Source organism: Fusarium oxysporum, chromosome V (assembly GCF_013085055.1).
Source record: "Fusarium oxysporum Fo47 chromosome V, complete sequence".
Taxonomy (NCBI): Eukaryota; Fungi; Ascomycota; class Sordariomycetes; order Hypocreales; family Nectriaceae; genus Fusarium; species Fusarium oxysporum.
In genome coordinates this window covers 1097143-1121034 of record NC_072844.1, presented here as the reverse complement: position 1 = coordinate 1121034, position 23892 = coordinate 1097143, and the positions used below count along the sequence as shown (strand labels likewise).

Genomic DNA, 23892 nt, shown 5'->3' with positions numbered 1-23892 from the left:
AAGCATATTTCCAACATGCTTCATACCAGCTGTGTGTCTGGTTATGTTCCGTTATTCGAGTCGGATACGTACTTGTCCCGCGGGAATCATCAGAGTTCACGGGCCCTCCGACAGTGAAGGAATGAACAGGCATTTAAATACCTCATTCAGTCGAAACCAATGGTTGCTGTAGTAGCACCGAGGTGCCCTTTCATTCTGTCGGGCCTATCAACCTCAGGGTAGGAGACTATCAACTCATATTTCATGAGGTCTCGGAAACAAAACCGGAAACAGATATGCCACAGTGGCTGAGAATAATCATCGATATCCTTTCCATTTATCGTCCCGGAATCTCTTTCTATTCTAATAATACATTCCTTACTTGGGCCTCGTCCACCCAGCAACACTGCAAACATCCAGCATCAGTTCAAACGTCAAAGATCTCACCAACTCCTTCGTTTCCTCCCCTCCTGTTCTCAACAATGTCCAATCTCCAACCTTCCCAATGTTTAAGTGATCTCTTAATCTCCTTGATCCGCTCGATCCGTCTCTTTGACTCCTCCTCTTGCGCCTTGCGGAATGCATCCTCGTCAAAGTCCATATCGTCGTCCTCAAGGAAATCATCATCATTACCACCGGCGAGAGCGTTGAGACCACTCGTAAAGAAATCACCAATTCCTCCTCCAGGTCCCGATTTCCTACGCTGAGTTGGAGACATCGCATGTCCAGGAGAGAGGTCGACATCATGGAAGCCTGGACTAGTTGCCTCCAATTCGCGACGTTTCTCAATCCATGCTCCACTTCGAAGCTCATGCACTTCGCTCTCCAGCGCTCGGATCTTTCTCTCAAGTTTCTGGCGTTCCTCATCCTCAAGTTCATCAACACCTTCATCGTCTAATCCGCCGCCACCCTCCATGGACTTCCTGCTTCGGAGCTTTGCATTTTCGCTCTCAAGCTTCTCAACCTGTGCCCTCAACTCTGTGACATCGTGTTCTGCCTTCTCCTTCTCCTTCTTGATCGCCTGTAAGCGGGAATCTTGCTCCTTATGTAATGTAGTCAGGGTCGTCGCCTTCTTATCCAATGCCTCAACCTTCTTCTCCAGCTCATCGCGAGCGCTCTTGACCTCTTCGAGCTCATGCTCGAGAGTCTTGATCTTGGTCTCAGCACTTGTTCGTTCGCTACCTTCGCGGACTGCTTTCTCTGCTGTCCTCTCGAGGTTGTGCTTGAGGTCCTGTAGTTCGCGCTGAGCCTTACCCGCTGCAGCCTCAGCACGGGCTAGTTTGTCCTCCAGAGCAGTAACTTGTTCCTTTTCGGACGACGATCCACTGGCGTGTCGCTCTGCCTGTGCTCTGAGTTTCGAGATTTCAATTTCCATAGACTCAATGGTTGCTGTCTTGGCCTCGAGCTCAGCCTTGAGATCTGCTGGAGGTGAGGCCACAGACATGGAAGGACGGTGGCCATGACCAGGTCCTCGCGATACCTGTTGTTGGAGCTGGGTGTTTTGACGTTGCAGCGAGGCGACTTGGCTCTTCTATGAAAGAGTTAGCGGATTGAGTGCGGTTGTGGTTGCATGCATTAACACCTACCAAACTATCCAAAAGCCCATCTTCGTGTCCACCTGCTTTTTCTGTATCTTCACCATCGGCCTCGCGTATGTCGGCCAATTCGTTTTCGGCCTTCTGCCATCGCTTCTCCGAGTCCGCCGCCTCTTTAGATAAACGTTTGTTCTCCTTTTCTAATTCTTCGATTCTGGCCATGTGCTTTCTGTAGATATCTGGAGCAGTTTCTCCATCGGGACTGAAAGGGCTGGCAGGCGCAGCACCTCCTGAGGTAATGGAGCCGGCACGAAATGATGTAGATCTCAGTTTCGACTGTTGGGCGAGAGAGGGGGTAGCGGAAGCCGAGGTCTCTTCGTCACTGCTGCTGTCTTCATCGCTATCGTCGTCTTCGTCGCTGCTCTCCTGGGTTCCAACTTTAAGTGGCTGCGCGGGTTCCTTAGCAGGTGGCTTCTCTTGAGCCTTCTTCTTGGGTTCTTCGACGGCTTTCTCTTCGCTCGCTGGGGCGGCCTCAGCCTTTTCGGCAACGGGTTCGGGCGCGGCGATTTCGGCTGGTTCTGGCTTTGTTTGCTTTGCTGCTGGAGTGGCCTTCTTATTACTCTTCTTCTTCAATTGCTCGACCTATGTCGCAATGTTAGCGAAAGCAGCCAGGATAAGAAGGGAGGGGTAATCGAACACGCTTCTTGGCCGCAGCAATCTTCTCCTTGCGGGCCTTCTCTTCTGCATCGGCCATGATGAGGTGTTATTTGGCTTAAGTGTATATAATTCAATTCTGTATGAGGTGCGTTGTCGTTCTTGTTGAAATGTGTCGTCTTGGCGCTAAATGCTAATGGAGATGTAGCTCCACGTTCAGGGACTCGATTCAAGGGAGCTCCGTCATCACGTTGAAGCTTAGCTGGCCTGTGCATGCACCGTGCACGTGTCTTAGGCCACCAATTAACACTGTGTAGATGATCGTGTAAGTTAGCAAAACACATTTCCTAGCATGAGATCAAGAGTACCATGATGTATTATGTAGTATCACAAATTCTGAGGGTTCTTGATATAAAATTATTTAGAGTCATGTTTTACCAAACCTATTTCATTCGTCCACTAATATACCGCATGTTGGCTTCGGGATGACAATCTATTGTATTTGTTCGATGAGTCCAACAATGTTATACTCACCTATCTCGAGCTGTGATCGACCCGAAAGATCAGTCTTCTTAAATTTGGGTTTAAAGGATTGAGGGTATCTATTTTCTGTCAGTCAAAAGATGCCATCAAACTTTTGACGCTTACTGTGCAATCCAAAGTGGGCAAGTGAGCTTCCAATGTCAGGAGATGGTAGCTACGATGTTGTTGATAACTGCCATATTGCATCAACTTTTCACGTGCCCCCATAAAATTATTAGTCAAGGACGCAATCTTCAGTACCTAAGCCTCAACCTTGAGAACACACTGAAGAGCTGATCTCATAATCCACGATGAACTGGACTGAAGGCGCTCTCGCCCGCCATTCTCGTCGAAAAGGCTGGGATAAAGACGCTGCCCGACAAAAGCAATACTTTGCTAAAGCCAGAGCGAGAAAGAATGCTCCAACTACAAGCAAGGGCATTGATATTTCATCTTTCGTACCTGATTATATTCCACAACCAACTTCATCTCAAGGTCGTCAGTCGAACTCCTCGACCCCTCGCTGGAAGCAAAGAACAAGAGGAAAGCGTATACATAGACAATCCGAGACAGGAAACTCACACAAGAAAAGAAATGGAAGAGGGAGAGAGCCACGTATCGGAAATCAGGGGCTAGAAGCCGAGAGCTCCCCGACAAGTCCGCAAGACAAAGACAAGCAAGAGTTGGCCATAGCAACCAAAAGACGCAGGCTATTAGAGAAGCCTGATTGGACCGGCGTCATTACTCAAAAGCCTGTAACGGTTGACTTCTCCCAACAAAGGGATCGATCCACTAAGTTGCTTGCGAAACCAACCTCCAGGAGTGACCACCGATCGACGTACAGTCCTGATCCGAAGGATCAACCCAACAAGAGAACGCTGGGTCGACTTTCCGAGAACGACATAGAGATCAACATTGGAAGTCAAAATCTGCGATGGAGCAGGGATAGTAACTCAGTACGAAGCTTTGCCACACGACAAAATTTTATATCCCGTCTCGAGATCCCACAATCCAATAATGCTACGAGCCAGGCGTCTGTATCTTCTTACCAGCAATCTCGCAGTCTTCGTCATCATCGGGAGAGGCCACCAAGAGCTCACGACTTTCGTGGATCTCAAACCCCTAACGAACGAAGTAATCCACTCACGAGCCTTTCATCTGCAGTACATTCCCCGGGTCAGGAGGAATGGTTAGCAAGAGAAACTGATGAACCAAGATACGTTGTACAAACTCATGTGCCTATCATCCATCAGCCACAGCCAACTCGGCGACGACACCAGGTGATTGAAGCTAAGTCTCCTGAGTTGGATGAAGGTGCAAGTGCCGTAGCTGTTCTGGGTACCCCAAGACCTTCTGATAGGATCACAGCCGAAGACATTCGATGGAACATGTGGCTGGAATCAACAACGAAGCCGAGACAACAGCAGCCCGTTCAGCCAAGTCGAGATAAGGGGCCTCCAAGGCCCATCAGCCCAAGTCTAAGCAACTATATGAACACCTTCAATGACAAGTCGCATATAGAAAATCTGATAAGCAGCGAAAATCAAGGACAGAACTCATCACATGCGAACGAAGAGCCACAACTAAGGTCTTCGGAAACGTACCCATCTAGCATACCTCCATCTGAGAGCCAACACGAGCCATTAGACGACGAACAAGAGCTACCTGAGCTTCAAGCAAGAGATCCATTTGCTAATCTCCCGCCAGCAACAGGTCCTTACGCTCTACTTAGAAGCTCGAGCTACGAAAGAAGTGAGACCAATCTCAAAACTAGAAGCGACCTGGTTCTCCCAATGGGCTCCTTCACGCCTGTGGCTTCCAATGTTCAAGACCTACTAGATCTCTTGACTGCTAGCGAGGAACAGCAGGAGCCAAATATTGAGGACCAAACACAGCAAGAAACAACACCAAATGCTGACGACGAAGACGAAATTTGGAAGAAGTTCGTTCTTGATAACGATAGCGCTGAGACCAGCCGAAAGGCTCGAGAGGAGGCACATGAACAAACAAAATGCGCACTGGGTTTGAAGAAGCCACATGTTCCCCGGATGTTTGTAGAATCATCCTTGCCTTCATGTTCGACCGCACCGTCAAGCGATATCGCAGACTCCCCTTCAGCATCCCGAGGAGAAGCACCTACAACGGAAGGACGTAACTTTATTTTGGCAGATGACCAAATTCAAGATCTACCGGGCGCAGAGCTGGAAGCCCCGTCATCGGAAGCCGCCGCAAGGGTACATATCGCGGACGCGACCGACTCTATCATTGCTCAGCCCGCCTCGCCTCAACCGCTGCATGCCGAGTTCAAGTTTCGTCAACCGCAGCACTTTGTTGGTCGATTAGCTGGTGACGTCCCCTCCGCCAAATCGCCAGTTTACTTGGATAAGCCACGGAGCAAGGGAAGACGGCAACGATCTAGAAGGCGCAGGGATAAGGGGCGGCCTGATTTCCGCACCATGCCAAACTACAATGACGATCCAATTGAGGAAGACTAACTTTAGGAGTTCGGAGATAAGATGATTAACAGAAAGTTAGCTGGAACCATCATATCAGCCACTTTCTCCAAAATCACAAGCCTATATTTTTCGAAAGATGTATGGAAACAGACCAAATCGAGAAAGCTGGTTATTTTTCATGATACTTCTTCCTGCGCTTTAAGCTGATTTAGGTCGAACCTTGTTCATCGGACCGGGCGAAAGCAATTGCAACTTTGAAGATTTGAGGCAAATTGTCCCTTACCTCTCTTTCTAGTGCATCAACACAAAGTGAGTCAGAGGACGTCCAGGGACTCCAGACTAGAAAAGCCGCAAACTACGTATGTGGTCACGAGCTGGAAATGTAGTGCGCCATATCGCGCAATGTTACCTGGGGAAGACACCCGGCTGCTGTGGAAGCCATCCACTACATTTGAGGTATGGCGGGGAACACGGTACAACATTCACGTACCTTAGACAGGGGTCCTTTAGGATTGATCAGCCTCCTGATTACAACTCGTCTCTTGCCTCGTCACACATGCTTAAGCCAGGGGAAATACCACAGTAGATGTGTGTCACATTGAAGGGTAAAGAGATAACAACAATTCTAACATTTCCGGGGTAGGACACTGTAGGTATCATGGGATCATATGTACATGTAAAATACAACAAGGGTGTATACAGAAAAAGAAATCCTCTAAATGCGCCAGAAACCAAAACTGTGTAGAACGAACAAAACTCCCACCGTCTATGTAAAGAACACCAGCCTCTAAGAAATAGGATCGACCTCATATATCATCATAAACGTCACTGCGTGATCATCTCCCCCCAATAACCAAGACGTCTTATCTCGGTGCCTTCAGTAGAGTCTTAGACCCCAGTAAGACCCCGGAAGTCTTAGCCAAGAAGGGAAACTCGAAAGAAGGAATGGAAGCATGACAGAAGCATCGTGCATGACACACACAGCCACGCTGAAATAATCCCCGTAAACAGCCCCGCTTCTAGAACAATTCTCTCAAGTCAGCCTCAGCGTGATGCAACCCCCCAGTGGGGATAAGATCTGCAACGCATAGGCGTTTTTGCTGATCTTGAGGACGTCTTAGAGAGTGTGAGTGTGGATGCCAGGAATGAGGAAGGGAAAAGGCCAAGGCTGAGAAAGCCTGGCTTCGAAGACGGTTGCAGAAAATGATTTCCTCGCTGCATGTCTATGCACAAAAAGAAAAAAGAAGCCTTGCGTAGGTTGTTTTGTTGTCCTTGATGTAACAATATGTATACAAGAGCTGCTGGCTGCTCAGCTAGGCTGATGGCGAGATGGTGCTGAGTGTCGGTGAGCTGGCCAAAGCAATAATGCAGAGCTGGCGATCAGTACTATGCCACTGGTTTGTCTGTGTAAGCTTGCTGATAGAAGAAGCCCAGAGTGAAACAGAAGTGTAGTTTCAAGCCATCCAATGCGATACTTGGTGCGTCGTGGTTGGCTGATTGTATGGGCAAGGCCGTATCTCTGCCCACACACCTCAAGATCGACTGCGGCGCTTCTCTTTGCGCTTAGACTCGCACGATGTCTTACACCCGGGGCATTCGTAGCCGTGCTTTGAGATGTTGACTCTGACAAGGCATCGGGGGCAGCGCCACCAAGTAGAAGGAGTGTAGCGACCTTCGAGCCACTCTTCGTTAACAGTGGCGCCGCGCTTCATGATATCTTCACAGTGGTACTCGCGGAGATGGTCTCGGAAGTGATCGCGACGGTGGAAGGGCTCACGAAAGCGAGTGCATCGAGGATAGTCACACAGATAGACATCCTTGCTCGATTCGGGAGCATGCGTGTTCTTGTAGTGACGAATGAGGTCGGCAGTACGCTTGAAAGGGCGAGCAGTACAACCAGGGTGAAGGCAAGAGACTGGCCAGTCATTTCCACTTAAGAAACACAAGAGTTAGCAATGTACTATTTTATAATAGGGACTGGACTTACGATTCGCCCCGTGGCACAGAAGATTCTCCAGCCCTTGTCTGACCAGAGGTATAATGCTGTTGATAGCTAGGGCTTTGCTGATAAACAGCATCGTCCATAGTTGGTGAGCCATGCAGAGTGTAGTAGCTGCCGTCTGTAGGTGACTCGGGGCCCCTGGTGGAAGCCTGGGAGTTACTGCCAGAACTACCATATCTGACCAAAGGCTGTGACTGATAATAGTCGAAGGAGTATCCAGATGGTGACGAGGCCTGGTCCTGTGGTGACGAGGCATCATACCAACTGTTGTTGTTCCAGTAGTTGGATCCCATTGTGTCTGATGAAAACTTGTCTCGTTGGTAGGGGAAACTTGAGCAAAGAAGCTGATATAGTACAAGTCAATCAGCGAGAAGGCAGCAAGCACGGGTGTTTAAGAGGACGGGCCAAGGGCTTGTGAATAAGTGAACGGAGGGAAGTAGATGATGTAAAGATAGAACAAGTATAGGCCGCAACCAAAGTAATATCTTGATGGCGGTCCTGGAAGGGAAGAGAAGAAGTTTGGTGCATGAGACTTGATCTTATGATAATGGTCTAACAATCGAAGCCATAGAAGGGACCAGAGAGGTGGTTATATGCTTGGGAAAGTAAAAGAGTGAAGGGGGGGGAGACAACTAGTGCAGTCCAGGATGATATTGGCCAAGGTGAGGCTCAAATCGCACATTGATTAGTGAGGCGAAGGTAGGAGTCATCTGTGTAATACACAAAGGTAAAGGGCAGTATGGACTTGAAACTGTAAGAGACGCCGATTTCTAGAAACAGCTGCGGTCGGAATTGGAAGAGAGTACCAGCTTGTACTGCTAGAGCTCCAGAGTAATGTTCAAGGGTCAATGACATGGCCAGGGTAGCTGTCGGGGAACACAGCGGACTCCACCCGGGCCAACCTTTGGACAGATAGAACCATAGTTAGGTAGCTTGATAGAAGGACAGCCAGAAGATAACCAGTTCTAAGACCGAAGACTGGAGAAAGGCAAGGGTGGCAGTACACAGGGCAGGCATGAGTCTAAGGCGAAGCAGCATCTGGCGCAAGCTGGCTCGTGATGCGTGAATCGACACTTGTCGTCTGGGTGGGAGACTAGGGTAAAGTCAAGCTGGATGGAGATAACAGCAACAAGCATGGAGAAGCGAGTCAAGACTGGAGACACCCTATCATGTGTGGTGTGCTCCTGGCCGGTGTCCCAAGGGGGAAAGGGGACATAGATGGCGAAGCGACAGTAGCGAATGGAGGTAGCTAAGATAGCTCACTCTGAGGTCAGCTAGAGGTCCCCAGGAACAGCAACAGTTGGCTTGCATAAAAAGCTACGAGTTGGTGGTACCCTATAGAATACCGGCTCAACCGGGATCTGTGATTGTTACAACAGCATGGAGGTACAAGCCCGGGACAAACCCAATGGGAGGTGTGTAATGTGTGCAAGCTTCAGATTGGAAACTAACCAGAAAGCCAGCCTTGACTGCTTCTGTGGAACTAGGAAACTGGCCGAGTGCCTGTTTCGGTAAGAGAGAGAACGATGAGTCTAAGTGGTTGCGCCCAGCAATTGACAGCTAAAAGTGGCCCAGGGAGCAAGAAAACTTCCGAAGTTAAACCAGGGTGCTAAAATAAACCAGTCTAAAGGCTTGCTCAGAAATACTAAACTTACCTAAGTCTTTTCATCACTTTGAAAAGAGGACCTAAGTTTTCTTGCCTCCTCTTGAGTGGTGATCATACTTGCTTCTGGGTGGGCAAGTTCCAACAGGGCGTGGCGATGCCCTGGGGCTGAAGATCATGGAGCAAATGATTCTGGCACGGGCTGACGGCAGTGGATGTGGGAATGATTTGACATGATGCGCATCCCTAACAACGAGCTGTCCTTGACGACAGATAACCGAGAAACCGCACAAAGGCTGGACTAGGATAGGGGCTGTGCCAGGCCAGCTCAGCAGATTTCGGTCACTACCAGAGGGAAAGTTGGCTTGGCCAATGCGCCTTTGCGTGCATGTGCCGCTGGAAGCTCACTTGAAGGGTTGTCGACAACAGCGGGACAGGACAAATTTGGTGCTCGGTAACGGGAGGATTGAGTGAGGTATTCGATCGACATGACAAGGAATTCTTCCATACCGTTTCATCGGTAACCGGTCAATGATATTGGGTTGAAAGTTGGATGGAACAAAGGTCTTCAGGACTCTTGACGAGGCAGAATGCAATATGCAATGGGCTTCCATCACCTAGGTACCACCTTACACACAGGGAAGGCACTGTAGAGTGGAGGTAGAATTACATCCCAGGGCAGTACCTGCCTCCAGCTGTCACATCCATCGCTCGCACTCCTTACCCCTCCTGCTCCTGCCTTGTCGATGGCCCCTGCTACGGTAGTGGAAACCCCAGCCCAGGGTTGCTTGCTCCTTCTAAACGTCGGCGTCGTATTGGTCGAAGTGCCATCTGCCATCTTGACTTTGCCTTTTTTTATCCATAAAATCATCAACATGCACTTTTATGCGGTGGCCTAAATCTAATGCTTCGCATTAGCACCAAGACAACCGCTGGGTATGGATAGTAGCTTGTCGATCTCGGCGGCGCAAAGCATCAAACAACTTCTCGATGCTCACGAGCACAAGCACAAGCACGAGCACGAGCCTCAACGCTATGGAGAAGTCAACAGATGCACCAATAACGCAGCGACCCCCTTCCCATGTGTCGATCAATTAACTCAATCAACAACGATATTTTGCTGCCTAGACTCGGACCAGCTAAGGAATTCTGATCTTTGGTCAAGGCACCTGTGAGCCAGTCCCAGTGCTCAATTGGCAACATGGGACAAACAGCCAACAACAGTAACCTTCGAGGTCTACAGCAGAACAGAGCACAGACAAAAATAAACCCAGCATCATCATTTTAGCATCTCCCACACACCTTTCTGATCCCACTTATCTGCTTGAATTACAAGGTTGGTGGTGGTCTGGGTTGTGTAACTCGCTGCGTCTATCGGAGCCTGGCGTATCATGGTCAATCTGACATGTCTCAATAATTGACAAGGCGGTTCTTTAGAACACCCAAAGTGATCAGCAAAAACAGTAAGCGCCTGAACGAAAACCACCCTGGACGCCCTTAACGGCCTTGTCTCACCTGAGTCCTACCGGATCCCTACCCGGCATCTGCAAGACAACGCTTGGGAAATCCCCGAGTTACAGGTGTTTAACTTACCAATGTGTTGTACCTGGCAAGTCAACACACCGAACAGTGTAGTTGAGCTCTCAGGGAAAAGTTCGAGGAGTGTTAGTGAGGCTGGCTGGAGTAGCAAGTGTCAAGTGCAAGAGAAGCAGTTGAAAATGGTTCGCCCGCTATGAGATCATGATCGTTTTCGACAGGGTCATCAGACTCACTAGGACCCTTTCCCCATCCGTGACAAGCTCGCCGGGAAGCCAATCCATGCTACCCGAACCATGGAATTGACATTCGCTTGCGAGGGATCTCGTATCCGAATCTTTGAGAAGTTGACAAGCATGGAAGCATTCTAGAAACCTTCCTGTTGTATCCTGCATTGGTTTCGTTTCAAATCCCAGTCGACTTGCACGGTGACGCCGATGCAGTTGGGGGCGACGATCTTGTTACCCAAGTGGCCACCCTTAACTTTGAGTCTTTGACGATATAGCAGCAAGCGCAGAGCTGTGCCGCAAGCTTGTCATTCGAAAGAGGGTATCCCTCACCAAGAGCGCTGGATGGCGGACGCTGCTGAAAGTCGCCTCGGCAGAGTCTGATAGGCATAATGACGATGGCACAGAAAAAGGCACCCGCGTTATAGGTGACAAGGCAAGCAGAGCACCCATTCGCTAGCCCTGAATCCAACTGACGACGCAATTTTGGCAACCTTATCGTTGATGAAGTGTGCCATCAATGATCAAGTCATACACATGTCAGCTCAAATTTAACAATCCAAAGGAATTGCTAAGAGGACAAACGAAACTGCAACTGTGTCGCCTGGGGCGACAAGGGCCCTCATCTTGTGCTTTGTCCACTCGACTATTTTCCCATATCCGAAAGCCACGTTGTCTGCGATGACTTGAAATGTGCTACAGGTGTAGCATCGCCTCGATGGCGGTAACGCGACCAGCCCACGCCGGTTGTGTATAAATCGTTGAGACAACAAGAAGAGGAAACTTGATGAACCCGAAGAGTGCCTCACTGTCTTCCTATGGAGACCGGGTCTATCTACATTCAAGTAGTCGAGAAATCCAATACTCTTAACTCTTTTCTCGGCTTTTGGGTAGCAATGCAGCAGCCCTCAGATATTAGGTTGTTCACCCAACTTGACCTCAAATTTCACCAATCTGAACGCTTCACCTTGGCTACGGTTCAGGACGTGCCACGTCAATGCAGACACCGTACAGTCAGTCACGGAGGAATGAAACACCTCGCATCATTGTACGCCGCTAAGAGAGCCTTGCCCTAACGCCTACCGAGTCTGAGGCTGCACTGGCTGAAAGAGAGGCTGTCGAGCTGCAGAGGGTCTAGACCATCCAAGGAACCAGTTCCTACGGGAAGACATTGATCACGGATATAATGAGGCAAACGAGCCACACACATTTGACCATATACTTCAGCAGAATAGTCGTTCAGGGCGACAATGCCCTGCACTCAAAAGGTTCGTATTCATATCTCAAACAATGAGGTTGATAACGCCCCGTGTAGCATGTTGCATATTTACCTGTTCCAGAAAGCACATCAAAAGCCGATGATGAAAGCAAAATGAGGTTGCCGCCTAAGTCCTTTCTTACTCTCTCTGTGCTCTTAATTCGCCCTCTCCAGGAGTTCACAAAACCAAGGTGCGTCCAACCAAAACCGATAGCTCCGTCCCATATTTCTCATACACGGCCAATGGACTTCAATCTCCAGTGAAGAAGCACTGTTGATTAGACCTCATCCTCAAGGAACTTGTAGACAAACTTGAAGTCAGCCTTGCGTCGATTCATCCTGCGCATTCATGTCAGCACGCCTCACTTTGGCATTTCGCGAGTCCACTTACCATGTGCTCTCATAGTCGAAAAATCGATATGTGCCTTGCTCAAAGTCTTCGGTGATGTTCTTAGGCTCCTCATGTCTTTGAAACCAAGTCTGATACTGCTTATGGAATCGCCAACTTTGATCTTTCAGAGCCTTGGCTGCCATGTACTGTTGGGCAGTACCCTGCTTATAGTAGAATACGTAGAACAGAGTGTCAGGGTCCATACGGGAGTATAACCGCGGGTCATCGAAGATAGCGAGTGGCTCGCGGGGAAATCCTGACCCTGTTGGGGGTACCGGTTGGTCGGGTCGGTATGATCGTGGAACATCAGCATCCACAATATCGGGGCAGCTGGCCTGGCTGGCAGTCATCATGCGCAGAGCTGATGGCGCAGATGGAGGATATGGCCGCTTTCTCGACGTCTCATATGTGTCAACAAGATCTTGTAACGATGCTGGCAAGTGGTAGATGCATTCTTCCTCCTCCTCGGTCTGCTTGACACCATTGGCTGTACCATTTGTCCGTGGAGCTACATCAAAGTCAGTCATTCGAGTCATACAAAACTGTTTTACACACGTACCCTTTGAAGATGGAGCGGCCTCGAGGACTGCTGCTTGTTTTCCAGCAGCCTTTGATCGCTTGGACTGTTTCGTGGTGACAGGCACAGGGGCTGGCGCAGGTACAGGTTCTGGCTCGGCAGGAGCAGGAGCTGGCGTGGGCTGCTTTGACTCTGGTTGTTGAGAAGCGGGCTGGGCAGAGGATGTCGCAGGAGAGTTGGTCGCGCTGCTTCGGGCTTGCGGCAATGGGGATATGCTTGATGATGCGGCACCAGGGGGCGGAGGTAGCGGAGCGATACCAACGTTGTTCTTATCGCTCGCTGCAGCGGCAGCGGCTGCTGATGCGTACTTGAGTCCTTCTCCAGCGGGCCTTGTAGGGACTGATGCTGGCTTCATAGCCGGCGTACCCGAATTGCTATTGCTGATAGTCGGTAACGGAGCATGGAGTGTCGCGAGTGCAGGTAAAGGTGACTTTGTCTGAGAAGATGTCCTCCGTACTGGGTCAGCCTCCTTCTGCGCCTTTCTCGTCAGTGTCTTCGGCAAGTCATTGTCGGTCGTAAGGTCCTCTTGCACAGACTGCGCATCCAGGGAAGAGTTCTTCTCGTTATCCGCGCCCATGCCGTAGGTGCCTTCCTCGTCCTCAAGGTCGAGCTCCTCATACATCTCCTCATCTTCCATAAAGTCTTCATTCATGCCATCCGACACATAATATCGAATGCTCTCTTCCAGGTCGGTCACTTGCTCGGGCTCAACTCCGCCGTTCTCCAAGGATCTCCTGATAAGTTCCAGCTTCCCCTGGTGCCACTTATGTCGTTCGATAATGCGTTCGATTTCGGCGATGCGTTCGGCCTTGGCGGTGTTGTTTTTACCCTTCTTCATGGTCGCTTGTATCGATTCGCCCTCTGCCTCGAGTGTCTCGATTTGCTGCTCCAGCTCGTCGACCATGCCGCTTAAGAATTCGCTGGCCTCAACCTTTGCCTGCTCCTTGGGATCGAGCTTGGCGGCAGCTGATAGACCTTCCTTGGAGTATGCTTTCGTCTTCATGGCCTTCTCCACGGCCTTGAACTTTTCCATTTGCTAAAAACCCGATACAACCGTCAATAAAATACTGGATGGCATTCCGTTGTCAGTGGCGGGGACCAACCGTCTCGATCAGCTTGCGATGCTCCAGCAAGGGAGCCTTGTCCTTGATGTCGTTGCTGGCGGCCCATGTTTTGATTTGATCCCTCAGTCGCTGGAGCTTCTTGATCTCGCGTTTCAGGTTATCTTCTAGCTTGTCCTTCTGGGCAGGATTACTCGATTGTTCGATCTTTTCGTAAATAGCTTCGAATTCGGCCACACCCTCTGAGACCTTTTTGAAGCACTTGTCGACCTCTTGGGCCAGTTTCCTCGCCGCCATTATGAGTAGAAAAATGCAGCCACTCGGGCGCAGTGTCTAGTCGCTCGTATAGATCTTGTCGTCCGACTGTTGTTGTCGATTCGGTTTGTTGTGCGTCTCTGCCAGCACCGTTCGGGAAGATGTGGCAGCGCAGGGAAGGGTTATTATGATATAACGGCGCGTCGCGGGGGCGATCCGATAGTCGTCGTTAATTATAATAGGGTGATAATACAGTGTCCGTCGTCCTGAGCGTCAATGCCGGGAGCCGATGGTAGATGAGATGTGGTTGTTGGAAGTAAGGCTGGCCAGCACTGATTTGGTGGTTAAGGTTAGTTCAAGGTGGGAGGTGCAGCCATCCAATGAGGCTAAAGAGCCGCGGTGTCGTGATTGGCTGAAGGGCCGCGATTCACTGGGACGAGGCGCGGTTAGCTGCTGAAACGTGTTGAAGTGGACATTAAGGGTTGAACATGCATCTACAGGCTTGAAAAGGCTGTAATAGTTGAAGATGGTTAGTCAATCTGTAGCAAGAATGACATTTCTGTGTAATATTGAATTGCAAGCCAAATAGTGGTGCAAATTCAGGCCAATATTGCGGGATGCACTCAATGACGTGGTTTTTTTTTCTTTCGCTAAGCGTCTACCTTAGTAGATACCTTGCTGGCAATTAAGTGCCCTCCACTGCCTCAGTGCTTTGGGTAGACCATACCTAGAACGTCCAGTCTGGAACTCAATCGCCAACCGACGTCCCTATCAAATTATGAATATTGAAAACTATAGGGAAAAGTATAAACTTGGTGGCTTCTAATCCATATAAGCCTATTCGCTTGAGAGAATTTATGTTTTATCATCAAAATTAATCTTGATTGTCTTTCACTGCTGTAATACACGGTAAATCGGGACCGATGCCGATCCGACTACGGAGTAACGTCTAGATACAGAGAGCTTGACTCAAGCCCAGTCAAAACAGTCTGATATTTTACTCAACTTGCATCTCCCAGTCACAAAAACTTATACATCACAAATATGAAGGGTACGTGCAGTACAGTGTAATCACCGACTCACAAAAGACAAATGAAACATAAGCTCACCAACAACTCAAATAGTCATATTGCAGCGTGTCCTGTCGGCGTCCGTCACCGTCGACAAAGAGATGATCTCTTCCATCGGCAAGGGCGTCCTGGCCTTTGCAGCCGTGGCCCCCGGGGACACGGAGAAAGAGGCTGACCTGATGGCTGCCAAGGTGCTGAGGATGAAGCTGTGGGATGACGAGGAGGGCGGCAAGGTAAGGGACAAAAGAGGCTGGGCCGATAATTTCGTTTTGTGGTTTCAAATCTGACAGGCTTTGTCAAGTGGAAGAAGAGTGTCAGCGATATTGGCGGCGAGGTTCTCTGCGGTGAGTCTTGTCTTCTCTTGTCTCCGGTCGTGTGAGGGTAGCAGCAGTGGCTGAGACCCAGATACAGTGTCGCAGTTTACGTTGCTGGCTAGCACAAAGAAGGGAGCCAAGCCTGACTTCCACGGTGCTGCCAACCCGGAGGAGGCACGTCGGCTATACCACTACTTCGTGCAGAAGGTCAGGGCGGGTTACATGGAAGAGAGAGTCAAGGATGGGCAGTTCCAGGCCATGATGGAGGTTGCTCTCGTCAACGACGGGCCGGTAAGTTTTGTGGAAGCCGTATTTTTCTCGCATTTGGGGGTGTCTGTGCTAACCACCGGGGATACATCATAGGTTACTCTGGAGTTGAAGAACGGCGCCAAGACGGAGTGAGTGGCTGGCTGCTATAGAAATGTGAAATATAGGGAGATAGGCTATTGAAGATACCTTAGACAGGACGGGAAGACAAAAGAGAAAGCGAAGGGATTACATTAGGTACATTGACGGATCTGCTATAGGTTCGGTAATAGAGACATGTTTTGGAGTCAGCCCTGGCGTCTATAATCAACATGATATGATTCTTGAAGAGTTCAGCTTGCCTGGGCCGGCACATCTTTGATATGTGTGGTACAGCATACAACCTGAAAGGGCGAATTGTCGACGGGACTGTACCCGAAAGTGCAATTATCTTACAACAAACAACAGCCAACACAGCCACTTTCGTGTATTGTCAGTTTCTAATTGGATGCATTAGCGGAAGGGCTGCATCATGTGCTGTGCAACCGAGGGCTGGAGTTCCGTGTTTGTGGTTTAAAAAGAAGCAATTCAGAGGTGGTCAAAGCGGCAAAGTGTCTCTCCTCTGCAACGGGACGGGATCCAATATAGACAGGCCAGGGTTGAACGGGGGAGTTTGGTCCGGGCGATAAAATCGGATTGGTCCTTGATTTCTTGCATCGGGATATCCCTAGTAGACGCTACAATGGATGTTGTGCGTTGGTTGGTGGGTATGAGTATGGAGGCGGGCAATAGTTGAGTGGGATATAGGTAGTAGAGAGGTGAGATTTGATCAGCAACAAGACCTGTAAGTGGTTCTGAGAATTTGTGTAACCATTGTTCAATCATGATTCACTCTCCTTTTGATATCAGCACTCGTTAACTCGGATTACAATGCCTTGAAAGCGTTATTGCAAGGAGGCTTAAGCCATCTCGACCCCTGTTCCCTCTCATGAAATATTCCCCCCTCCCCCGCCTTGATGAGAATTTGGTTGACCATTATGAGAGAGTTTTCTCTTTTCTCACTTTTTACTGATTGGATTGCGAGAGAGACAGTTTGGTCAAGGTCATGCAGTCATCGTTACACAAATTGTTATGTGTCCTCTTTAATTGAAACACATTTACAATTGCTGCATGACAGGTCATGTATCTGACCTTGAACTGCAGGGCGAGGTTGAGAGTATCTGTTTGGGCTTCAAAGTTCTCGGCTGAACCTGTCTCGTTTCGGTTGATGATATTTGTTGTTTTTATTTGTATCAGCTGATTGTTTATGTTATCTAGTTTGCTTCATCTTATCTCTTTTGCTCATCACCGGTGTAGGAAAAAGAAAAGACACCCCGCATTCGCAATTGTCTTCTTGGTTATGATATTCACATCCCGTCCGTCCATGCTTGGCTTAGTCCGAGGGATATCGGAGCTGTACCTTGTTCGCGAGTGATTGTGATACATTAGATATGATCTGATTGAGTCAATTGCATCGACGGTAGATAGCCTACCTACAGTTCAGTAGCCTTTTGTGTAGATATATAGTGATATTCCCGGTAATAAGGAATTGGATTCTCAGCCGTCAGTTAAATACTGGGCTACCCACTTATAAGCGGCACGATCTTCGGGCTCACTTGCATCGCGACTTTTCCTCAATTGGTAGGGTAGCTCCCCTCTTCTGTTACCTTCTGTTTGCTTCTGCTCCTCCATAGCAACTTAATACCTAAATAAACCCCCACGCTGCGATCCCGTCTTACTCTCCAATCCTCTCAAGCAATAAACTAAACCTTACATCTCTTCTCTCTTCCGGCGCCTTGATTTAATTCCATTTCCTTTCTCTCTTCACCCAATTCCTCCTCCTCACAAACTATCGCAATGGCTACCGAAGGCGACTCCCCCGCGCGACCCCGCGTCTTCTTCGATATCTCGCTCGGCGGCAAGCCCGTTGGCCGTATCACCATGGAACTCTATGCCGACCTTGTCCCCAAGACCGCTGAGAACTTCCGTGCTCTCTGCACCGGCGAGAAGGGCATCGGCAAGTCGGGAAAGCCCCTGCACTACAAGGGCTCCATCTTCCATCGCGTCATCAAGCAGTTCATGATCCAAGGTGGTGACTTTACTGCTGGTGATGGCACCGGCGGAGAGTCCATCTATGGCAACAAGTTTGACGATGAAGCTTTCCCCATAAAGCATGAGAAGCCTTTCCTTCTGTCCATGGCCAATGCTGGTCCCAGTAAGTTCCATGATGCCCCTCATTTTGGGCCATGACGCTGACGAATTACCCCGCCAGACACCAACGGCTCCCAGTTCTTCATAACCACCGTTCCTACCCCTCACCTCGACGGTAAGCATGTCGTCTTCGGCGAGGTACTTAACGGCAAGTCCGTCGTTCGACAAATCGAGAACCTTACTACCCAGTCCGGCGACCGTCCCGCAAAGGAGGCTCTCATTGCCGACTGCGGCGAGCTCAAGGGTGACGCCGCCGTCGCTGCCGACGTGAAGCAGCCCGACGCCCTCGGCGACCCGTACGAGGACTTCCCCGAAGACTGCACAGACACTCTCGATGCCGTCGCCATCGTCAAGATCGCCACGGCCTGCAAGGAGTACGGCAACACTGCCTTCAAGTCAGGCAACTATTCTCTCGGTCTCGACAAGTACCAGAAGGGTCTGCGCTACATTAACGAGGACCCTGATCTTGAGAACCAACCCCAGTCGATCAAGGACGACCTCCAGGCTCTGCGCTTCTCCCTCAACAACAACTCGGCGCTCCTGAACATCAAGCTGGAGGCCTGGGATGACGCTGCTCGCTCCGCTTCTGCTGCCCTTGACGTCCAAGGCGTTAAGGACGCCGACCGTGCAAAGGCTTTCTACCGCCGTGGTCTCGCCAACATCCGCCTCAAGGACGAGGAGGCTGCTCTGCGTGACTTGAGTGAGGCTAACACCCTTGCGCCCAACGATAGCGCCATCACCCGAGAGCTCAACGCCGTCCGAACCAAGGCTGCTGCTCGCGCCGCCAAGGAGAAGGCTGCCTACAAGAAGTTCTTCGCCTAAGCGGCTGCAGAGAAGGCATACCGCAAAATAGAGAGCGTCATTTTACTCATTGCGAGCGGGATAGAACGCCAGTTGTATTTGAAAATTATAGCAATGTTTCATATGGAATGAGGGCGGAGGACATGATCAAACTTTCTGTAACATAACCCATGCGAGGAAAAAGCGGGTTACTTAGGAGTCGGCGCTGAATGAGATACCATCGAATTGCAAATATTGCAATACTCTATAAGGAGATGACGCATCATAAATATCAGCTTCGTGATCAACTATGCCACTTTCTAGTTGCTATAGTCATGCTTCGTAAGTCAGGCAAGGCGTCCACGCATAACTTGGCTTTAGTAAAGAGGGGATGACTCTAATTGTGATTTGAGTTCATGGGGGAAAATCGACATATCATATATGTCTTCTTTTCCCCCAGAGTTTTTATGTCTATCAGTCATGCTGAGCATGAAGGTAACTTGGACCCAAAGTCTTTTAACTTTACGCTAAAAAAACAGAAATAAAAATAAATAAATTAAGAAATCCAGATATACATAATACAACAAATGAAACGAGATGAACCCAACCGTCTGCTATGCGAGTATGAAGGAATGGCCTGCCATTTCCAAAATCTGTGGTAGTTATGACAAAAGAAAGGGCAAGTATAAATGAGACTATATGAAAAGATGGAAGTGGTATTTCAAAGAAGTTGTATTGTTCATTCAGTCATGAATAACTAGCTCTGCCATCTAGTCATCAAAAGGTATATAAAATGTGTATATGTATATGTATATGTATAGATGGATATAAACGGCGTTTTCTTTTTCACTTAAAATGCTTCGAGGAATCTTTTCCCTCAGGACTCTCACCACGACCGACTATGCGGGTGATGCCGCTGAGGATCGTACGTCCCACACGTCCGTTCTTAGACTTGATAGTGTTGCTTGCACTCGCACTCGCACTTCCACTTGTGCTTGCATGTCGTTGCTTTCGTTGTTCCCAGCCTTCTTTGTGGTGATGATGGTGACGGCGACGCTCCTTGCTTCGTCTGCGGTTGCGTATTGTATTGTCATCGTTGACTTCGCTGCCTGAGCTACCGGGTGTGGGTTCGTAGACGTCGTTCCATGCTGTTGAGGAGCCGCCGTAGGAAATAGAGAGTGATTCAATCAGTGATGCTTGTTCAATGGATTCGGCGACGTCTTCTGTAGTGGCACAGGTTGCTGTTTCACTGGCACGCTCAGTTTCGACCTTAGCGAGACAAGCGTCGGCGCGTTGTTGTAGAGCGAAGCATACGTCGTTGAAAGCGAGAAGCTCTTGATCCACCTCCTCTTTCTTGTCGTCGACCGGTCTAGCGTCCACCCATAGCTTGACAAGACTCGCCAAGTTTCTCGTGTCGTCAATCAAGTATGGAAGGCTGGGGAATCCCTCCTTGGAAGTAGGACTTAGACGGCCGAGAATAGTGACTGGTGTGCTGTAGCCAGCAGGAACGAAATTGGCGTTGCGGTCCGCTGGGATACTGCACACTTGGTCGATATAATCACGAACAGATTGTCTCTGCACATTGAGGAATCGGTTCATCGGCTCCATCCATTCCTCTCGCTTTCCAAAGTTGGACAAGTTCGCTAGCTTTTGTAGTGCTTTTGCGATAAGTGTGAATGTTCGTTGGGCATGAGGTCGAGGGTGGTCGCGTAGAAGATTGAAAAGCTTGGGCGATAGAATAGCTGGACAGATGAAGCGGAGGAACAGGAAGCCAGAGACTGAGGTGTATGTGACAGTGCGCAAGAAGTCTCCATAGCGATCTTCAGCAACGGCTCGGATGTACTTGAGTATATGTCGTAGCTCCGGAGGTAGGCGGTTGGCTGAGTTAGCAATGCATTTCCAAACTTCAGTCGTGTAGTGGATGAGCACAGTCCAATGCTGGTCGAGATCCGATTCGTGGGGGATCTTGCTGGGGTCGACTTCGCAGTCTGGGTTGATCTCATTTATCTCAAACAGCTTCTCCTGTAAGATCTCCTCCAGATACTCCTTGCCCAAACGGCGCATATGAAATTCGAGCGACTGTGTGAGGAGAGAGTTGCCTCGAAACAGCAGGTTCGCTTCTCCGGCAAGTGACTTGCTCATATCTCGTACGATCAGTTCACGATCAGTTGCAGCGTCGATAGAATCGTTGGACTTCAGCCGGCTGCTGAATCGATATTTCTTCATGGTGGTCTGGTTGCCAATGCCATCGATCTCATCCTCAACCAATGCCATGAGCCATTCGCTGGCGGAACCTGACACTTGGAAGATATTGAGGAATAACTCTGCCAATCGACGAAGCTGTCCCGGGAGAACCGCCGATACCTGGTTCGTCAACCCGGCCGGGAATCGGTGTAATAAGTCCGTGAGAGGTTGGTATTCCTTCGACAAAAGCACGACATGCTCATCGTGATTCACTTTGACTAGCATCTGTCCAACCGATTGGTGTTTCTCGTCAAATATCTGAAGCCATTGCTCGCTGTCCTTCCCGCGGTCTAGTTGGTCGAGCGAAATGTCGACGGCACCTACCACAAACTCCTGCAGATTGCGTGTTCGAGGCAGTCCAACAGATGCTTGGAGGAGGTTACTCGAGCTGTCCAGGTTTCCTTCCACTCTCTTTAGGACGATGGATAATAATGGCGTGGTTGGTGGTAGATCGGTGAACTCGCACTCCTCTCTCCAAAAGGGGTTCTTGGTGGCTGTCTTCGTTGTTGTTCGTGCCCTCACTTCGCCATCTAGGATAACTTCCGCTAGGTAGTTTCCAATCAAAGGATCAGGTTCCGGTCGCCCGGGTCGTTCTGGAATTGTCGGCTCAGTCCCTCCACCACCGCTGGGTCTAGCCTTAATCTTTGCTTCAGTAACCCTGACGCTGATTGTCTTTTCGAGCCTGAAAACTTCGCCCTCATACTCTGATTCAATATCCTCTAGTTCCACAATTTGCGATGTGTTAGGGTCGTCAAGGCGGTATATGTCGGGTACCGCAAATGCTCGAAGTAGACAAAGCCAAACTTCAAAATGAACTCTGCTGTCGAGCGCCAAGTAGACAGGTCGGAAGATAGAGAGGTGAGTAGATGTAGAAGAGTAGATTGGAAATATGGCAATGCAATATTCTTCATCGAGCACTGTACGGTCAAGTTGTTGAACAGCACACCGGGAAAGCTGTGAGAGATCGATGATGGAAAGAACAGTAACGTCATTCTCTGTCATGAGTTTGAACTCGCCGCTGTCCTGTAGAATGCAGGAAACTCTCCTCCAGGATGTCGTGGGTGATCGAAGGTCTCTCGTTGAGGGTCTCTTGACAATCGCCCTTGGTGAAACAGCCAAGCCCTTGTCCCAAAGCATCACCTTACCAACCTTGATGATATTCGTAGGCTTGTTCTTTTCTTGTGACCAACCATGTCTCTTCAATTCGGGCCTCATGGGCGTCACCTGGTTGGCTGGTTTCCCATTGGCAAGCTTAATACCCGTTGGACGTAATTGCTGCCAGCACAGTAAAGCTGCAAGCCACAAGTCGAACTCTTCTGTCACCAAAGGACATATTAGGATTTCCACTGGAGGTGAAAGGCACACCAACTCCAAGCATTCCTTGGTTAGTTCGGGATAATCGACAGGGAGGACTCTGCAGCCGCGCAGATCAGACACAAGAGGGATATGAAAGGGTCCATTCTGCCCTGAGTCAAACATGAGACAGCCCTTCTCCTCTTCAATGTAAGCTACGCCACTATGCCAAGGACCACCCGTTTCGCCTTGATATTCGATCTCGCCGCGCATTCGACCGCATAGAGTTCTCATAAGAAGCAGGACCTTGTTTGCGTCATCGGTAGCTATGGGTAAAGGGAGTGAGTCGACGGTAGGTGGTGGAGAAATGAGAGGTGAGGTAGGTCTGGATGATTGTCGCTTCATGAGTCTTCTTGACTTTTTGTCTTTTGTTGGTACTAATGATTCTCGCCCTGTTATCACAGCGTGATGTAGCGAGTCTAATGAACTGAGCTGTGGCCTTAGCTCGTCTGAGGGATGTAATGACCCCGACGAGCTCACACTGCCAACCCGGTGTCGTTCTGATGTCGGCGGTGGTACACTTCTTTGTGCCAGCATAGAGGTATCCATCGTGCGCGTCCTTGGCCGGAGGCTACCGCTTGTATGCCGTAAATGCTGTCTCGGAGGGCTAGATTCGCTGCTCTCGTACGACTCGCTGAAAACTTCGTTGAAAACCATGCCTTGTCTTCTTGTAGGGCCCGGAGGTATAGTCCGGGGCGAACTCTGCTGTGAAGAAGCACCTCTTTGGGACTGTTGAGACTCGGCAGTGACACTGACAGTTGGAGGCTCGACGGGATCGGGTGTGACAGCGCGAACGGTGGAGGTGGCATTTATCAGCGTATGGCGAAAGGCTGACCGCAGGTTGGATGCGCTGGAGCGCTCCATCTTTGGGTCCCGGGGTAGGTTGAGGTCGGAGGTGGAGGCCTGGTTCCAGGATGTGGCATCACTGGAGGTGCCAGATCGTGAGTGGTCTTGTTCGTCCATGTTTGGCGGTCGCAAGCCTAAGCCATTGTGTGTCCACGTCCACATACAAGCGCCCGTTCCGCATTGAGGAGAGAGAAAGCAATAGCAGTTGTTTTTTGTGTGTGAATAGGTCGGTGCTTTGGTGATTGATTGACGGGTGGAGGTGTCGAGGGCTTTCTTTGTTGCTAGTCAAGGGAGGGGATTAATTGATGTGATGGGTTCGATTACGTTGACCTCGGTAATTAATGGCTTGAATATGGCCGTCGATTGTAACAAGATAGTGCGACTATCTTGGCTATCGTCAGATGTAGTATCTGATTGTTGAGATGAGGGATCTCTCGCAAATCAGTCAGTGACTGGTTGCGGGGAGAGGGCTTGTTAGTCTAGAGTCTGGGCGAGAATCGCAATGGAAGCTGGGAGGGGAACACACCTAGCACACCTACACAGCAACTGTACCGGCACCAGTCCACTACAATTGAATTGAACATGCACTAATCGACCCGATAAAAAAATGAAGAAGAAGCCAAGAGTAGGAATGGTCCAATAAAGGAATAAGTAGAAAATAGGAAGTAAATAGATGACGATAAGCGTAGGTGCGCTCGGACAATGGGTTCTGTTCTCTCTCGTCGGTTGTTTT

At 49.6% G+C, this 23892-nt stretch overlaps 7 protein-coding genes across 7 annotated transcripts; 3 read left to right on the top strand and 4 right to left on the bottom strand.

Annotated features, from left to right (window-relative positions):
- Window positions 1-285: 285 nt before the first annotated feature.
- Window positions 286-2360, bottom strand: FOBCDRAFT_222767 (uncharacterized protein). The gene is made up of 3 exons (XM_031183549.3): window positions 2212-2360; window positions 1566-2156; window positions 286-1510 (listed from the first exon to the last, which is right to left on the bottom strand). Exons 1-3 carry the CDS (start codon window positions 2266-2268, stop codon window positions 407-409), a joined length of 1752 nt encoding a protein of 583 aa, XP_031039191.2. The 5' UTR covers window positions 2269-2360; the 3' UTR covers window positions 286-406.
- A 641-nt stretch (window positions 2361-3001) lies between these two features.
- On the top strand, window positions 3002-5506 carry FOBCDRAFT_182352 (uncharacterized protein; the record flags this gene model as incomplete). The annotated part of the gene is made up of 1 exon (XM_031183548.3): window positions 3002-5506. The coding sequence occupies one exon, from the start codon at window positions 3002-3004 to the stop codon at window positions 5183-5185; it is 2184 nt and encodes a 727-aa protein (XP_031039190.2). The 3' UTR covers window positions 5186-5506.
- Window positions 5507-6522: 1016 nt separating this feature from the next.
- FOBCDRAFT_33732 (uncharacterized protein) lies at window positions 6523-7753 on the bottom strand. Its single transcript, XM_054704551.2, has 2 exons — window positions 7134-7753; window positions 6523-7078 (listed from the first exon to the last, which is right to left on the bottom strand). The coding sequence occupies exons 1-2, from the start codon at window positions 7439-7441 to the stop codon at window positions 6679-6681; spliced, it is 708 nt and encodes a 235-aa protein (XP_054560526.2). The 5' UTR covers window positions 7442-7753; the 3' UTR covers window positions 6523-6678.
- Window positions 7754-11736: 3983 nt separating this feature from the next.
- On the bottom strand, window positions 11737-14388 carry FOBCDRAFT_33722 (Not1 N-terminal domain, CCR4-Not complex component-domain-containing protein). Its single transcript, XM_031183542.3, has 4 exons — window positions 13844-14388; window positions 12723-13776; window positions 12164-12671; window positions 11737-12111 (listed from the first exon to the last, which is right to left on the bottom strand). The coding sequence occupies exons 1-4, from the start codon at window positions 14096-14098 to the stop codon at window positions 12051-12053; spliced, it is 1878 nt and encodes a 625-aa protein (XP_031039184.2). The 5' UTR covers window positions 14099-14388; the 3' UTR covers window positions 11737-12050.
- Window positions 14389-14783: 395 nt separating this feature from the next.
- FOBCDRAFT_222752 (D-Tyr tRNAtyr deacylase-like domain-containing protein) lies at window positions 14784-16173 on the top strand. Its single transcript, XM_031183541.3, has 5 exons — window positions 14784-15107; window positions 15181-15359; window positions 15428-15470; window positions 15538-15731; window positions 15804-16173. The coding sequence occupies exons 1-5, from the start codon at window positions 15101-15103 to the stop codon at window positions 15840-15842; spliced, it is 462 nt and encodes a 153-aa protein (XP_031039183.2). The 5' UTR covers window positions 14784-15100; the 3' UTR covers window positions 15843-16173.
- A 1197-nt stretch (window positions 16174-17370) lies between these two features.
- Window positions 17371-19050, top strand: FOBCDRAFT_160722 (cyclophilin-like domain-containing protein). The gene is made up of 2 exons (XM_031183540.3): window positions 17371-17940; window positions 17998-19050. Exons 1-2 carry the CDS (start codon window positions 17583-17585, stop codon window positions 18756-18758), a joined length of 1119 nt encoding a protein of 372 aa, XP_031039182.1. The 5' UTR covers window positions 17371-17582; the 3' UTR covers window positions 18759-19050.
- A 194-nt stretch (window positions 19051-19244) lies between these two features.
- FOBCDRAFT_222748 (uncharacterized protein) lies at window positions 19245-23706 on the bottom strand. Its single transcript, XM_054704550.2, has one exon. The coding sequence runs from the start codon at window positions 23319-23321 to the stop codon at window positions 19563-19565; it is 3759 nt and encodes a 1252-aa protein (XP_054560525.2). The 5' UTR covers window positions 23322-23706; the 3' UTR covers window positions 19245-19562.
- Window positions 23707-23892: the final 186 nt, after the last annotated feature.

What these genes read in the sequence shown, in the direction of transcription:
- FOBCDRAFT_33732 (XM_054704551.2), bottom strand. Translation starts at nt 7,441, where the DNA reads ATGGGATCCAACTACTGGAACAACAACAGTTGGTATGATGCCTCGTCA. An exon ending in TCTGTGCCACGGGGCGAATC is followed by an intron (nt 7,079 to 7,133) that starts GTAAGTCCAGTC and finishes GTGTTTCTTAAG; the next exon opens with TGGAAATGACTGGCCAGTCT.
- FOBCDRAFT_33722 (XM_031183542.3), bottom strand. Translation starts at nt 14,098, where the DNA reads ATGGCGGCGAGGAAACTGGCCCAAGAGGTCGACAAGTGCTTCAAAAAG. An exon ending in ATCGCAAGCTGATCGAGACG is followed by an intron (nt 13,777 to 13,843) that starts GTTGGTCCCCGC and finishes TCGGGTTTTTAG; the next exon opens with CAAATGGAAAAGTTCAAGGC. An exon ending in GGCCGCTCCATCTTCAAAGG is followed by an intron (nt 12,672 to 12,722) that starts GTACGTGTGTAA and finishes ACTTTGATGTAG; the next exon opens with CTCCACGGACAAATGGTACA.
- FOBCDRAFT_160722 (XM_031183540.3), top strand. Translation starts at nt 17,583, where the DNA reads ATGGCTACCGAAGGCGACTCCCCCGCGCGACCCCGCGTCTTCTTCGAT. An exon ending in CATGGCCAATGCTGGTCCCA is followed by an intron (nt 17,941 to 17,997) that starts GTAAGTTCCATG and finishes TTACCCCGCCAG; the next exon opens with ACACCAACGGCTCCCAGTTC.
- FOBCDRAFT_222767 (XM_031183549.3), bottom strand. Translation starts at nt 2,268, where the DNA reads ATGGCCGATGCAGAAGAGAAGGCCCGCAAGGAGAAGATTGCTGCGGCC. An exon ending in TTGCTGCGGCCAAGAAGCGT is followed by an intron (nt 2,157 to 2,211) that starts GTTCGATTACCC and finishes ATTGCGACATAG; the next exon opens with GTCGAGCAATTGAAGAAGAA. An exon ending in ATGGGCTTTTGGATAGTTTG is followed by an intron (nt 1,511 to 1,565) that starts GTAGGTGTTAAT and finishes ACTCTTTCATAG; the next exon opens with AAGAGCCAAGTCGCCTCGCT.
- FOBCDRAFT_222748 (XM_054704550.2), bottom strand. Translation starts at nt 23,321, where the DNA reads ATGTGGACGTGGACACACAATGGCTTAGGCTTGCGACCGCCAAACATG.
- FOBCDRAFT_222752 (XM_031183541.3), top strand. An exon ending in TGGCGGCGAGGTTCTCTGCG is followed by an intron (nt 15,471 to 15,537) that starts GTGAGTCTTGTC and finishes ACCCAGATACAG; the next exon opens with TGTCGCAGTTTACGTTGCTG. An exon ending in CTCTCGTCAACGACGGGCCG is followed by an intron (nt 15,732 to 15,803) that starts GTAAGTTTTGTG and finishes GATACATCATAG; the next exon opens with GTTACTCTGGAGTTGAAGAA.